Genomic DNA, 15,428 nt, shown 5'->3' on the forward strand with positions numbered 1-15,428 from the left:
TATTATATGAATATGATTTTTTAAAATAATATTTTAATATATTACTATTTTTACAACATATATTTTTACTTTTTTTAAAGCATTGTTTATATTTTGTGATGGCAGTCAAATGATTGTAACTTCAATTAATAATTTTGACATAAAAATACATAATATACATTATCAGATATAGATATCTGGGTCACACTGCAATAATATTGTGATTATTTTTAATGTGTAGTTAATCAGATTACACTGGTTTGAGAAATTATAATAGAATCTGGACTAATATTTAAACTATGAATATTTTAAGAGTATATGTGTATTATATGAATATGATTTTTTAAAACAATATTTTAATATATTACTATTTTTACAACATGTTTTTAACTGTTTAAATAAAAAGCATTGTTTTTTGAGATGGCAGTCAAATAATTTTAACTTTAATAATTTTGACATAATTTCTGAAAATACATAATATACAATATCATATATAAATATCTAGATCACAATGCAATAATAATGTGTCATTAGTCAAATTACTCTGTGGTTTGCAAAATAGATTAGATTCATGTTAGAGTCAGACTTTGATTAAATAAAATATTGAAAACTGTGGTGGCCTAATAAGACAATACATAATGCAAAAAGGTTATGTTTTCCAAAAAATATTAATGTGACTGTGTAACTAAAAAGATTAAATCTTTGCATAAGAATATTGAAACAATATTATTAGATACAATACACTTCAGAACACTGGTTTTTGTCCCTCACTCCCATTTACCCAAAGAAATCAACAGAGCTTTGGTTTCTAAGTCACATATATGGTGAGTCTTGTGAAATATACAGTTTTTTCACCCAAACATCGTTCACTGGATTAAAATCGAGATGGACGGGCTGAGAAGAGAGAAAAAAATCCCTCAGTTCTCCACCCTTTTCAAGTTACACTCACAAATCAGGATTTTATCTTGTCAGGCGTTTTCTCAGGCTCTCTGTCTGTACGCCTTTTGGCTAATCAAATCAAAAATGTCAAACTATCACTTTTAGTAGAAATTAAAGAACAAAAAAAAAACCTCTCTTTGCCACGGCCAGTAACCCAGGATCCACGCACAATGTTTGAGATGGGAATTCCAGGAATTCCAAGTCATTTATCTCTGAGCAATCTGCATCCCTGCCAAGAGTGCAGGAAGGAGGGGAATGACCCTTCTTTTGGGCTGCTTGGTTTTCAAAACTGTGTCTTTCAGCAGTGATCCATTCCGTGAAGGAGAATTTCGAAGTAAGTGCGTGTGAGCGAACACACATTTCTGTGGAGCTACCAACAGAAACAGACCCTGTCCCAAGGAATCTACAGCATGCACTGCTGAGTGATTCAAATATTTTTGTGGAATCACAATCTGAAGAAAGCTTTACAATGTAGCAATTTAAAACTTTACAAATGTTACAGTTCAAGTTTATAATTTAGTGTATTTAGTAATAATTCTTGAATATAGTTTTGCACCATATGCCTTTATTTTGCAGCATAAGTGTTAAAAATTAGAGTTGCATTATAGCTGTAAAATTTGAAACTATTACTGGAAATTAGATATATAGGGCCCTAAGATTTCCACGATGAGGAAAACGTGGACGGAACTGCAGAATCCAAAAATGGAATTTACTGTATAACGTGGAATGTTACGGAATTTGCCAAATTTCAGATGAATAAATCAAAAGTAGGTCAGTACACTTAAATTAGAACGCGATATAGACTAATGTATGTGAATATTAAGCTGCAAAAAGACTAAATATGAATCTCCATGTTATTCGTCTCTGTGTGAATGAATAACGCAGGCGATCTGTTTCGTTTACTACACACGTATTAAAGCGAACGTGACGTTTGTGGTGTTTTCACCCTCTGCTGCCTCAAAATATATGTACATGAACACATAAACAATCTCTAGAACTGCTCTAAGAATCACTTAATGAGCATTTTTTTTAGAGAAAAACTTCCATTATGTCATATACAAACAGAAACTTAAAGTAAAAGTTCAGTTAACTTGAAGAAATGGTGACAGAAAAAATATTGTTTAATGTAATGATAGTACTATTACTAATAAAATTATTATTAAAACATTACTTTTTTAAAGGAATATTTACCAAAATTTATATACCAGAAAAATGTTCTTTAAATCTTAAAAAAAAAAAAAAAAAGAGTGAAATAAATAAAATAACAATAAATTAATTATTTATAATTAATGGAAAATGGAATTTGGTCAAAATAAAATGAATTTGTGAAAAATAAATTGGTAAAGTCTGTAAGTTTCATGTTTTCAATTAATTGGACATGATTTTTGTTTAATATTTTTTTTATTTATCCATTAAAACCATTTTAACCATTTTAACCATTAAAGTCTAGGAAAATTAAAACTGAAAAAAAGGAGTCCAGGAGAATTAAAATGGTAAAAACAAAATTTTGAAAAAAAAAAAAATAAAGGGAATTCGGGAAAAAATAAAATAGATTTCATTGGATTTCAAAATGTATTTTTTTTTTATATTAATATTTCAAGAATGTATTTTTAATTTAAGAATATAATTGTATAAATATTTTAATGTATTAATATTTTTAATAATATTTTTTTTTTTATATTTTAAAATTTAGAAAAAAGTGTAAATTATATTTTGTGGTTGGATCAGTGAATATGGTTGAAGAAAAATTAACAATCGGAGCTGCTGGCCAAAAACAAATTTTTCCTTATTGTTGAGCTTTGTTAATGTTTTGCAACTGGCATATATGTGACCCTGGACCACAAAAGGGGTCAGTTTGTTAAAATTAAGATTTATACACCATTGATGTATGGTTTGTTAGGATAGGACAATATTTGGCTGAGATACAACTAGGAGGATGCAAAAAAAATCAAAACATTGAGAAAATCGCCTTTAAATTTGTCCAGATAAAGTTCTTAGCAATGCATATTACTTATCAAAAATTAAGTTTTGATATATTTACGGTAGGAAACTTACTAAATATCTTCATGGAACATGATCTTTACTTAATATCCTAATGATTTTTGGCATAAAATAAAATCGATAATTTTGACCCATACAATGTATTGTTGGCTATTGCTACAAATGCACCCAATGCTACTTAAGATTTGTTTTGTGGTTCAGGGTCACATATGGGTTTGATGTTCTTGGAGTATTACTAAGAAGCATCTGTAGTCGCCTCTCATTGTTCTACTCTATACTGCAGTGTTCAAGACACATCTCAAAGCTCTCAACTTTACATTCAAAACTGAGTGATTCGCATAAAAAGGGTGTTTCATTACCTGAAAGGTCACAGAATATTTGGAAGACTCTAATGAGCTTCAAAAATTCATACTGTGTAAAGTGATTTGCAACATTTTGCCGCCCCACAGAGTGTCATTCTCCAGTGGATTTTATTCCGCCGCAGTTGACAGCAGTTGGGTGAGTCAGTGCAGCAGTGCTTAGCAGACCTGCAGGGCTTAGGAAGCCTATCTAAGTTTGGGGCACTTAAGGAGGAAATTAGAGACCAGTGGCTGCACACTCTCACAATCTAAAAATTTGGGAAAAATTAATGTCCCCTGATAACTCATGATAACTTGGGCACACAGGCTGTGGAAATAGTGTTTCAAATTAAGCTTTCTGCAGAGCTTATTCACACAAAGACAACATTTTGTATTATCAGATACATATTGTGCATTTAAGAATGTGAATAGTACTCAATCTAAAAAAAAAAATCCTCAAATGCATTTTGCCCATGTCGAGTAATGGGCAAATACCGGAAGTGGCACATTCCACAGACCAGAATCCATTAAACGCATTATTAGACTGTTTTCCTAGGCTGCATGATGTATTAAACCCATTTAAAAATCATAATAAACCCTACTGTATTTTCACAAACGCTACGATTCAGTTAAATTAATATATGCAATGCATTTTATTTTAATGTGTGTGAGTTGTGAGTTATTATAACGTTCATCTGGGAACACAGTGTGCACCATTTCATCAAATTTGTAAGGTAAATCATTTATAAACCTACACAAACACAAGAGAATACATCGATATTTTTCTTAATATGCTAACTGTTCATCGTGATTTCAAAATAAAAGCTCAAACCCTTGCTCTGAGTTTACACGTTTTGTTGTCCACATATTCAAGAAATGACAGTGGCTGTAGCATTTTTGTCATAAAGACATGGCCAAATATTAAATATCAAGTGGACATTTGAATTCAATGTTGTTTAGTCAATATTAAACAAGGATTAGATCACGCAGTAAAGTGTAAAAACATTCATCAGGCAGTTGGCGCCCTCTGCAGGCATTTGTTGTAATGCGTAATGTACATTAGCTCTATTGTTTATGCATTTTAACAGTTAATTTTGATGCTTTATTTGAACTAATTATTGTTGACTTATTGCTATTATATATATATTTTAAGTAAATGCAAAGGCTATTGTTTGCTTAGGTCTATTTTTACTACCAAAATTGATTATAATTATCCGATTACTCGATTAATCGCCAGAATTAATCGACCGATTACCAAAATAATCGTTAGTGACTTGCATTGACTTGCATTGCTAGAATTATTATCTTGCATTTAGGATTAAAAATTATTATGGTCATGGATTCCTGACTTTTGATTCGTTAAAATTAAAATCACACTAAATGATAAAAAAAAATAAATAATCACACTATATAATTAAAAAAAAATCTGGTAAAAACAGCAAACCTTAAAAGCATTAACACCTCTCACACATTCCAAAAAAAGTTTTTTTTATAAACTGTGAATATTATTAATAGTATTCCAGCTATTACAAAAAAACAAAACATTTTGTCATTTTAAACAGTGGAGGTGTGTGCTTTCCTGAAGCTCAAAAAGTACAGCATGGTACTTTCTAGCAAACTGAGCATACGTAAAATCATAAAAATATACACTTTGGATAAAAATGTCTTCCAAATGCATAAATCTAAAGGTAAATACCCTCAGAGGCAGAGGACTGACAGAACAAAATGTTTTATTTTAGGTCTGTGCAGCTGCCTTTAAAAATGCAATATGAGGGTCAGACTGACCTGCAAACATAATAATCATCATAGAAATTCTGTACGCAGACTGGAGTCTCGACACTTTGCAAACACGTTTAACAACAACTCAAAAATTGTAATCAAATTGGATCAAAACATCCCACGGTTTAAGAATGTGAATGAGAGTGCTTTTGATTAGCCTTCTCAATCTGTTCTTGGTATAAACAGACCTTTAGCCTCACAACTATAGTCGGATCATCTTCCTCTTGGCCCACACTCATTGAGAGCTGCAGTATCCCTGCAAAAATACTGTTTGGTAGTTTTACCCACACTTGACATTCTCCCTCTGCATTTTTACACAGCTTCAGCAACTAAAAATTAATATAGAGGCCTTCTTTAGCTTCAAAATACACTGCCAGGACTCTTCGAACATATTCCAAGTGGAATCTAAAGTTGTCCAAACTGGACCTGTCATTCTCCGTTATGGCTTCCATTGGCAGCAACAACAGCCAACCTTACTCAACACATAGGGCCGCCTCTAGGCTTTTGGCCAGTAGCCTCTACTCAAACCCACTGAGCATGGTTTCATCCAGCCCGTTCCAGCAGGTGAAGTGTAACCTGACATCACCAGGTTATTTTTTTATTACAAACAGATGCCCTGAATTTAATTCTGCTTCCAAAAACACCGTCTACCATCTTCACTGCCATCCCCAGGGTGATGCATGGCATAATATCCACATTCCATAGCAATACACAACCTTTCAGTGATGACAAACATGGCCAGGGGACCACCTGCCCAACACAGCTTACTTCCTTTCACGCTACTACCTACACTTCCTCCCCCAGCACTCGCCCCGCTGTGCGAGTTATTGAGAAAAGATGCACCACGGGCTCAGACACCTGCCTGCTCAGCGGCTAGGCTGGTGGAAGCTCTGCTATCAGGCAGTTCAATGTTTTCAAGAGCAAATAAAGTGTCGGTTTTGTAAAAATCGAGTGCATGGTTAGCTCTACTATCAAAAGGACAATGAGGTCAATGAATGTGGTTAACATGTATCTGTGAAACTAAATAGCTGTGGTCTTTCATAAAATGAAAGGTAAGATGAAATCAGCGGCCCGGTCTGACTGCTTACATCCATGCGTTGTTTCTGGATTATTTCGTGAGCATGGGCGTGAAGCTGAAATAACATTTAGAGAGCCAAGCTGGATCAGATCACAGGGTGTATGCTTATGAAACGGTTAATGAGTAGACAGACCATCATACCCAATGTCAGTGTCTAGTTCAATAAATGATCAGGCAATAATACATAAATCGTTCAACACAATAGTCTTTCTTCGCTTTGCACTTTCATTTCCATGTTTTAAAATATATATATTTTTGATGTAAGGGCATTGAAGATTGCAGATGACAAAGCAAGAGTACTTTGAATAAACCTGCAAGCAAGTGCAACTTGAAGTGCATTTACACATAAACTAGCTTGCACATAATTGCACAGTATTAATGTCATATGTCAAGTAGAATATTAGTACACAATATCGCCATTGTTTCATTGTGGGTTCAACAGGAAATAACAATGTTCACAGGTAATGTATCTTACTTTATGTGCTATTTGCATACATTTGCACACCCAAACTCAACAGCAGTTCATTTTTAAGTGATAAATACGTAGTGTTTTGAACTTAAGCTTAACAAAAAGGAAACTACATGTTTTTCCTAATAATAGGTTGTAACTTAGATGTAATCTGTTTGAAAATTTGTTTTAGTATTAAAATAGTCATAATGCATGTTATGTTTTCATTGAAAGATTTATTTGTGTCAGAAAACACAACTATATTAGTTTACCTATAGTGAATAATTCACTGCATGTAGCCTAACCAACATCATATGTTCGTTATTACACATTAGCTGCGCCATTAACATGTTATAAAAGCAAATTTAGCGTTTTTTCTCTCATTCTGACCTTTGTCTCTTCGAAAATACACAGCCCGTAATTCAAAGGCATCCTGTGTCGGATTCATTGACTTTCTGTCTCTGCAAAGTCAATCCGAAACCTAAATGTTTCCCGTCATAGTAGTGGGATTTATAGGGGTGGGGCGAATGACTCAACGTAAAACTTGGTTAAACTAATTTTCTTTTTTCTCCATCAAGCGATTTTACCTCAAGAATTCCAAATAGTAGTTTTCTATTCTGATTTACCGCAACGAATCCACAAACATCGGGCGCCTATAAATAAGTATCAGTCCGTGAACATTTCGGACCGCAAGTTCCGTACAGTCTGTGACTTCTCAGCCAGCAGATGAATCTACATTTAAGATGCCCACTTTTTAATACACGCCGACTTTAGTATCATTCTCCACAGCGGTACATGATCCGGCACGATAGCGCGATGATACACTTCAATATTTTCACGGTTCCACTTTCAAGGACACTGCAGCTCACACTCATGCAATTACACACACAACAGAGATAAGCGACAGAAATGAGCGTATTCCGCCGGCCCGACCAGCTGACGCCACCGCATGTGAAGAGGGCTTTACCTTTTTACTGGTTCTGCTGGTATAGCCGTTATATGGGTTGATTCCTGTCCTTGGCGGCACAGAGAGCAGCATTTTTACAGCAGCAGCAGCAGCAGCAGCGCGCTGTGTCCGGAGCGCCTAGTACAGCCAAAACAGTCAGCTGACGTCACCGGGGACATTCAGCCTGGAGTCTGTGGAAGAGATTGAGTCGCTTACACACACACACACGCACACACGCACACACACTGCTGTTCATTAGCACACACAGGAAGAAAACAGCAATAGTAAACGCTAGTCTGTTCTAAATGGTATTGAAAGCTGTACTCTCTTATGACTAATGAAAGAGTTTTGATTACATATTAACTTTTTCTTTTTTAAACAAGCAACGATGGAGGAAATCAACCGAAAGACCCGTTCTTGAACTTTCTGGAAATCTATGCTGAATTTTCCCAGCTGCACAAACACCATTAAATATGATATTCGCTGCTTGTATATGCACCTCTGGGAGGCTGGACATTTACAAATTCAGATTGTAATTCTGTATTGTGATACTCAGTAAAAGCACCAGCAAATGTAAGCGATTGGTCCACCACAACAAGGGTGCAGAACACCACAAAAATGACTAATATTGTGTTTTAAAAGAATTGTTTTCTATCAGAATATATTTTAAAAATTATTCCTATGATGGCAAAGCAAAATTTTCAACAGTCACATGTCAATAGCGCTCATTTAATGCATATTATTCCAAACTTCTAAAAGTTATGTGCAGGTTATGACTTCTATATGCAGTCACCGAAATGTAGGGCTGTCACTAACGATTATTTTGGTAAAGTAATGGGTCGATTATTCTAATGATTAATCCAATAATAACACAATTGTGTGTGTATATATATATATATATATATATATATGTGTGTGTGTGTGTGTGTGTGTGTGTACTTGTTTTTGCTACATTGTGGGGACCAAATGTCCCCACAAGGATAGTAAAACCTGCATTTTTTGACATTGTGGGGACTGGCTTAAGGTCCCCATGGGTACAAAAGCTTATAAATCATACAGAATGAGTTTTTTTGAGAAAGTAAAAATGCAGAAAGTTTTCTGTAAGGGTTAGGTTTAGGGGTAGGGTTAGGGTAAGGGGATAGAAAATACAGTGTGGAGAGTATAAAAACCATTGCACCTATGGAGAGTCCCCACAGGGATAATAAACCAGACATGTGTGTGTGTGTGTGTGTGTGTAGTGCCCTGGTGAAAAAACCAGCATATGCTGGTAGGTATGTTTTTTGATGCTGGAATGCTGGTTAGGTAGGTTTTGATGCTGTTTTAAGCTGGTCCTTTGCTGGTTTTTGTTGGTCATGTTGCTGGTCAAACCTACCTAACCAGCATTCCAGCATCAAAACATACCTACCAGCATATGCTGTTTTTTTCACCAGGGTGGCCTAATAAAAATAGACATAAGACAACAATAAGCCTTCAAAATGACTTAAAATACATATATAATAACAATTAGGCAATAATAATTAGTTCAAATAAAGTAATCATATCGTTACTGTAATCACATCGTTATTGTACAAAACTGTTAAAATGCATAATGTAATATAAACAATAGAGCTAACGTACATTATGCATTATAACAAATGACTGCAGAGGGCGCCAATGGTCTGACGACTGTTTTCACACTTTACAGCGCAATCGAATCCTTGTTAAATATTGACTAAATAACATTTAATTCAAATGTCCACTTAATCTTTAATATTTAATGCTACAGCCACTGTAATTTCTTGAATATGTGGACATCAAAAACGTGTAAAGAGTGAGGGTTTGAGCTTTTATTTTGAAATCAGAATTAACAGTTAGCGTAATGAGAAAGATATTGATGTGTAGAGTGGCGGCACTGAATGTAAACAATGCCACTGAACCGAATGAAACTTGCATATTTTGCTGATTATTGCTGCTGAAAATGGGCAATTATTGTCATGTTTTGGGCTGTACTATTCGGCCAGAACGGGAAAAACATTTGGAGTACTATAGCCTGCCAAAAGTTATAACAAATCAAGGAGAAAAGTGCAAAAAGCTGTCTGAGGAACAAAAGGCATTTGTGATTGGCCAAACTGAACAAGGATTTCCAGGGCATGGAATTTTGACAACATTAGTGTTTGTTCTTGTAATTTCCGGTCAGGTAGGTGAAATATTAGGCTAATATCTTAATTAATACTGGCCGTACGTATCTTTACTACCTATTGACTTTAGTTTGTCAAAATATTGCACCCTTTCCTGCTTACTAAGTCTCTATATGATTTACAAGCTTCCACACATTTTTTTATCAGTGGTTTAGACAGCATAAATTAGCAGAAAAAAGTATGCTGTACATTTACCATCCAATCCATGCTGTTGTTTACATCTGAGTAAACAACAAATGATTTACCTTACAAATCTGATAAAATGGCGCACATTATGTTCCCAGATGAATGTTATAATAGACCCAAACTCAACAATAAGCATATATTAAACCTGCATCACATATATTTGTATAACTGAATCGTAACATTTATAAATTCACAATAGCATTATGCTTTATCATGATTTTTAAATGGGTTTACTGTATCATGCAGCCTTGGAAACAGGTCTAATAATGCGTTTCATGGATTCTCCACAGTGGAATGCCCCATTTCTGGTATTTTGCCAGGTACTCAACAATGCAGTGGAGGACTTTTTGAAATCGAGTACTCAAATTGAATCGAGAAATCGTGACAGCCCTACCAAAATGCCTCCCATAATCCCCGAAACACTCAACATATTTTTATGGTGAAATTCTTACAACCACACCTGCTATTTAGCTATTTTTTTTATTACAGTGTAGGCAAAGGAACACCGTGTTGCCAGCAAAGCCCAAAAGACACTTGGGATCATGAGTCAGCCCACAGCAGAACTCAGTCATACACCACTAAGTCATCTCCTCCAGCATCACAGCAACAGCCGAGGAGCCGACAGTGTTTATCTGAAGTCAGATGAGTGGCTAATGTGGGAGGATAGTTGTTTAAAACTCTGATTTCTTTGTTTGACCACTGCAGATGAAATCTCTGTGCTTCCAGTGCTCTGTCTACAGGTCTCTGGCATTTTGCTTGTTTATGTTTAGATAAGAGCTACATGCTACATTCCCTCAGCGTTAGTACAGTGTTTAATACGTAGAGACATATTTACACGTTCTGTATATTTTAATGATTAAAGTCTTGTTGGGTGTTCTCAGAGAGTCAAAACAGGATTGGAAATGTATATATCTATATTTACAAATGATTTATGATTTGACAAGAGTTCAGTCTAGTTAGTTTAGTCTTACAGTTCATTTGATTTATAACGTTTCAGCTCGGGTAATATCAGACAATAGTTTTTAAACAGAATTATAAGAGTTTCTAAGTCTGTAAGCTGTCCTAGACAAATGAAGGTCACTGAGCTATTGATTTGCATATGTACACAAGAAAATAAACAGTTTGGCCTTCCACAGTGCGAATCGAACATCAGATAGATGCCTATAAACATCCTATGGAAAAATATATTCATTCTAAATAAATATTAACATATATATTGATATTTTCAGCAGCCATTACTCAAAACTTCAGTGTCACATAATCCTTCAGAAATAATTCTAATATGCTGATTTAGTGCTTAAAAAAGATTTTATTAAAAATTCTTGAATAGAAAGTTCAAAAGAGCAGCATTATATTAAATAGAAATCTTTTGTAACATTATAAATGTCTTTACTGTCAATTCTGATCAATTTATTGCATCCATGCTGAATAAAAAAAATAAAGAGAAGTGTTTTAAACTAATCTATCTAATGAATCTAATAATATTTTAAAAATAATTTTAGTAATAGATTTTTTTTTATTTATTAATACTTCTCCGAGTATTTAAATAATACACTCTAAAACATGCTGGGTTAAAACAACCCAGCGACCCAGCGCTGGGTAAATATTAGACAGAACACATGCTGGGTTATTTTGACCCAGCTGGTTGGGTTAAATGTTTTTATCCAACATGCTGAGTTGTTTTATTTAACTCAATTATTGTTTAAAAATTATTATATTGTTGGCTTAAAATGGGATGGAAATTGAAAATCACACTTATGTAGGCATTATTATATAGGCAACAGCAATAATAAAAAAAATTAACATTTATTATTAAGCAAGAACACCCTTAGACAAAAATATAAGACAAATGGAATTTTTTGGGGGGTGAATATAGTATAGTTTACAATATTACATACATTTAAACTCATTTAACAAGCATTTTAGAAATCAAAAATATAACATTTAAAAGTAGCATTTTAATTCAAGTGTAGTCTGCAGTTCTCTTTAATAACTTTTCACCGAAATTGTGCTAATTCTCGTGTCGGTGTGTCGCTGAAATCTAATGGACGATGGGCGTTTCACACGTAGCTGAAAGATGCCTCCATAACCTGCCCGTGAACAAATGGTACTGGGATTAGAGAACATATTTTAACATCAAAATAAATTAAGTTCAGTATTATAATAAATAAAATCAGTGTACTGTATGTTATGCAAGGCAAAAGGAGTTTTCATCTTCCGAAATGACTGCTGCTGACGCAGCTGACGTCTCATCCGTGTATGTTGCGTAAAATAATATAATTTACAGCACAGTAAATACTTTAGAAATTAAATAAAATGTATACAAACCTTTATTTCGCTGAAGAAGTATACCAAATCGGCGTCGCTGCGAACCGCTCTCACCTGTAAAATACTCAGAAAGCCCATGCACTGACTGACTGTCACTCAGCAGCGGGGTCAGGGTTGCCAGGTTTTCTCAACAAAACCTGCCCATTTGCTACTCAAAACTAGTTTGATCGCGTTTCAAGGGCGGTCCCCCATTAAAAATCGCATTCTGGGGGATAAAATACGTTTGTTGTCGGGGTACCCCTGGTAAAGCCGCATTTCAGGGGCTAAATATGACGTTATTGGAGTAGATTCAACCCGCAGCATCAGTGCTAAAGTAGCCCAATTCTGCGGGAAAAACGCGGACTTGGCAACACTGAGCGGGGTTGTTTCGTCAGAGACAGGCTCAACCCAGCGGTTGGGTAGAAAAAATAACCCAGCATTAAAAATGGCCCAACAGCTCAGTTACAGAAAAAACTACCCAGCACCTGGGTAAAAATAAATATTCAAAATAAATGACCCAACAAGCTGAACCCAGCATTTGAGTTAAAAAATTTAACCCAGCTTTTTTTGAGTACAGAAAAAATACCCAGCACCTAGGTAAAAATATCAAAAATAATCCAATGATATGACCCAACTGGCTGAACCCAGCATTTAGGATAAAAAAATAACCCAGCATTTTTAAAATGTAGTAACAATACATTATATTCAATGAAATTTTTTCTAATTTCTCTCTTCTGTCCTTAACCATTTTTATACTTTTTTTCTGGGTGATTATATTAGCAAAAGTAGTAAAGCACACATATGCAATGTCTGTACATATATAAATATTACATGCATTTAAACTAAAATGGACAATTGCATCATAAATGATGGTGGCGTAATACATTTTAATTAATCACCAGCTTGTTTCCCTAAAGCAAGTATGTATGAAATGTCGTTCAGACACTGAGAGAGGGACTGTCTTGCAGAGGGAGCTGGAGAATAAAGTCTTGATGGGGGTTGGGAATGGAATATCTTTGGTGTTTGCACATACCTTGAATTCTTCAGGTGTTGTCAGCATGGCCCTTGTGGTAATTATCACCCTGTGTACGCCTGGCTCACTTCCCGACCTGCTATTTAGCCTTTTTTTGGACAGAAACATCATCCATTGTTACCTCTAGGTTGCACATTTTCTACTTGTGTTGTGAATTTTCAGGATTTCCATTTTTGTTGCAAATATGTTTTGTTTAACACAAACAGGCCACCGCAACAGTATCTTTCCAGTGTCGCCATTGGCAAATGCAATCATTCTGAGTTCGGTGACATCTGCAGTGCAGGGCTGGGAGATTCACAAGGCCTGATTTATGCAACTATCCATCTTCGCTCAAGGCTGAGGGCCAGAGGAGTAATGTTGGCCTAGCAGACATCCCACAGTCCAAGATGTGTGATGTAATTTACCCAATGTTCACACGCATACACAAACACAAACGCACACTAGAGAAAAGGTCTCAACTGCTGCCAATTATTCATAGCGCTCTCACACATTATGGTGATGCTCAAAGGTAACAGAAGCAAAGCTCAACGCAGCAAGGCAATATGAGCCATTACCGAGCCGTCACGTATTGGACTCCATTTCCTAGCTGGAAACTCATTTCGTATACATATATAAAGCAAACTAGATGCGTGTACGCAAAATAGCACGGGAACCAAATCATCAGGGAGTGATTTGATTCAATAAATCATCGCTTGGACCTTTTGTAATTTCGTCTCTCGTAGTCCCGACTGTCTGCAGCAGGTTGGTGGAGTCTGGGAACGCAGTCAGTTCCTCTCCCTCCCCCCCATTGTAACCAGCTCAGTCTCCAACGCTGTGGATGGTGAAGGCGGGGGATTGTGTGCAGATGTGCTTGGAGAGTGGCCAGGCGCTTTGCCCTGAGAGAACATGTGGTCTGGGACTGTTTACGCTGGCACTGTCTCAAATCAACCCCCACACAACATGCTAGGCCTCACAGGACACCACACACGCACACACACACACAAACACACACATACATAGATCTCTTTCCCTTGCTGCTGCTCAGGAGCTGTTCTGCTAACTGAGCAGCATCAATCTTCATGTCAGTTGTTGAACGTGAGGTGCATCCATTCCCCAAAATAAAGCAAATGAATTGTAAGTAATGACTTAATTTTGATAAAGTTTGCATGAAATTAAATATCACCTTATCTATTTTCTAAATGCATACTGTACATCTTATTATGAATAATTCAACCATTTATGTTTGTTTTTGAACTTGTCATTTTTAATTAGAATGTCATAACCGGATCCTCTCTCTGATGACATATGCAGGACTTCTCCAATCAAATCATTTAGTCCACTTAAACCCCGCCCTTTTTAAATAAAATGCCCACATCTCATAATGCAATCAATAACTGATGGATCGAACGAAGTCGGCACACTACATTTGATACTCGGTTATGTCACAATATAAAAAATATATTTTTTAAGTTCGAGTGTAACTTTAAAGGGATAGTTCACACAGAAATGAAAAGTCTGTCGTTAATTAATCCCCCTTATGTCATTCCAAACCTGTAAGACTTTTGTTCATTTTTGGAACACAAATTAAGATATATATTTTTTTTCAAGGGTCAGAAAGCTTTCGGATGTCATAAAAATGTCCTAATTTGTGTTTCAAAGATGATCTTACAGGTTTGGGACAACATGAGGGTGAGTAATTAATGACAGATTTTTTGGGGGGTGAACTAACCCTTTAAAGGCAAAAAATAAAAATATATATTTTTTTAAATCTAGCATCATTTACTCAAAAAACCATTTGATTTACTTTATTCTTTGGAACACAAAAGGAGAAGTTTAGCAGAATGTTCATGCTGCTCTTTTCCATTCCATAAAAGTGGATGGTGACCACGATCAAGTACCAAAGTGGGAAAATAAAGGCACAGAAAAATTTGTTGCGCTGTATTTGACATTTTTTTTAATTTAGCTTTGACATTTTTATGCAAAACAGACTCATTTAATCAAGACTACCTACTCGACTGCTGCATTTTAGTCTTAAATCTCATTCACATGTGCATATTACATATATCTAAATATGTCACATCAAATTGTGTCGTTCTAGATTTGACGTGGGTGATGCCATATTTTATTGGTTCGAATGTGACTTGGTCACAATATGCACATATTCAAATTGCACAAGTAATATTTCAGAGAACGAAGAAAACGGTTTTCTGTGAATAATGATTTCTTAATTTCTTTCTG

General features: G+C 35.3%; 1 protein-coding gene across 2 annotated transcripts in view; it reads right to left on the reverse strand.

The window, feature by feature from the left end:
- Positions 1-7,687, reverse strand: part of rbms2b (RNA binding motif, single stranded interacting protein 2b) — a 37,668-nt gene extending 29,981 nt beyond the window's left edge. For both annotated transcript variants that reach the window (XM_051097259.1, XM_051097258.1), the window contains exon 1: positions 7,530-7,687. In XM_051097259.1, coding sequence (XP_050953216.1) covers positions 7,530-7,601 — 72 coding nt within the window. In that variant the 5' untranslated portion in view covers positions 7,602-7,687. The remainder of the gene's footprint in view (positions 1-7,529) is intronic.
- Positions 7,688-15,428: the final 7,741 nt, after the last annotated feature.

The sequence above is a fragment of the Labeo rohita genome, chromosome 23 (assembly GCF_022985175.1).
Source record: "Labeo rohita strain BAU-BD-2019 chromosome 23, IGBB_LRoh.1.0, whole genome shotgun sequence".
Taxonomy (NCBI): Eukaryota; Metazoa; Chordata; class Actinopteri; order Cypriniformes; family Cyprinidae; genus Labeo; species Labeo rohita.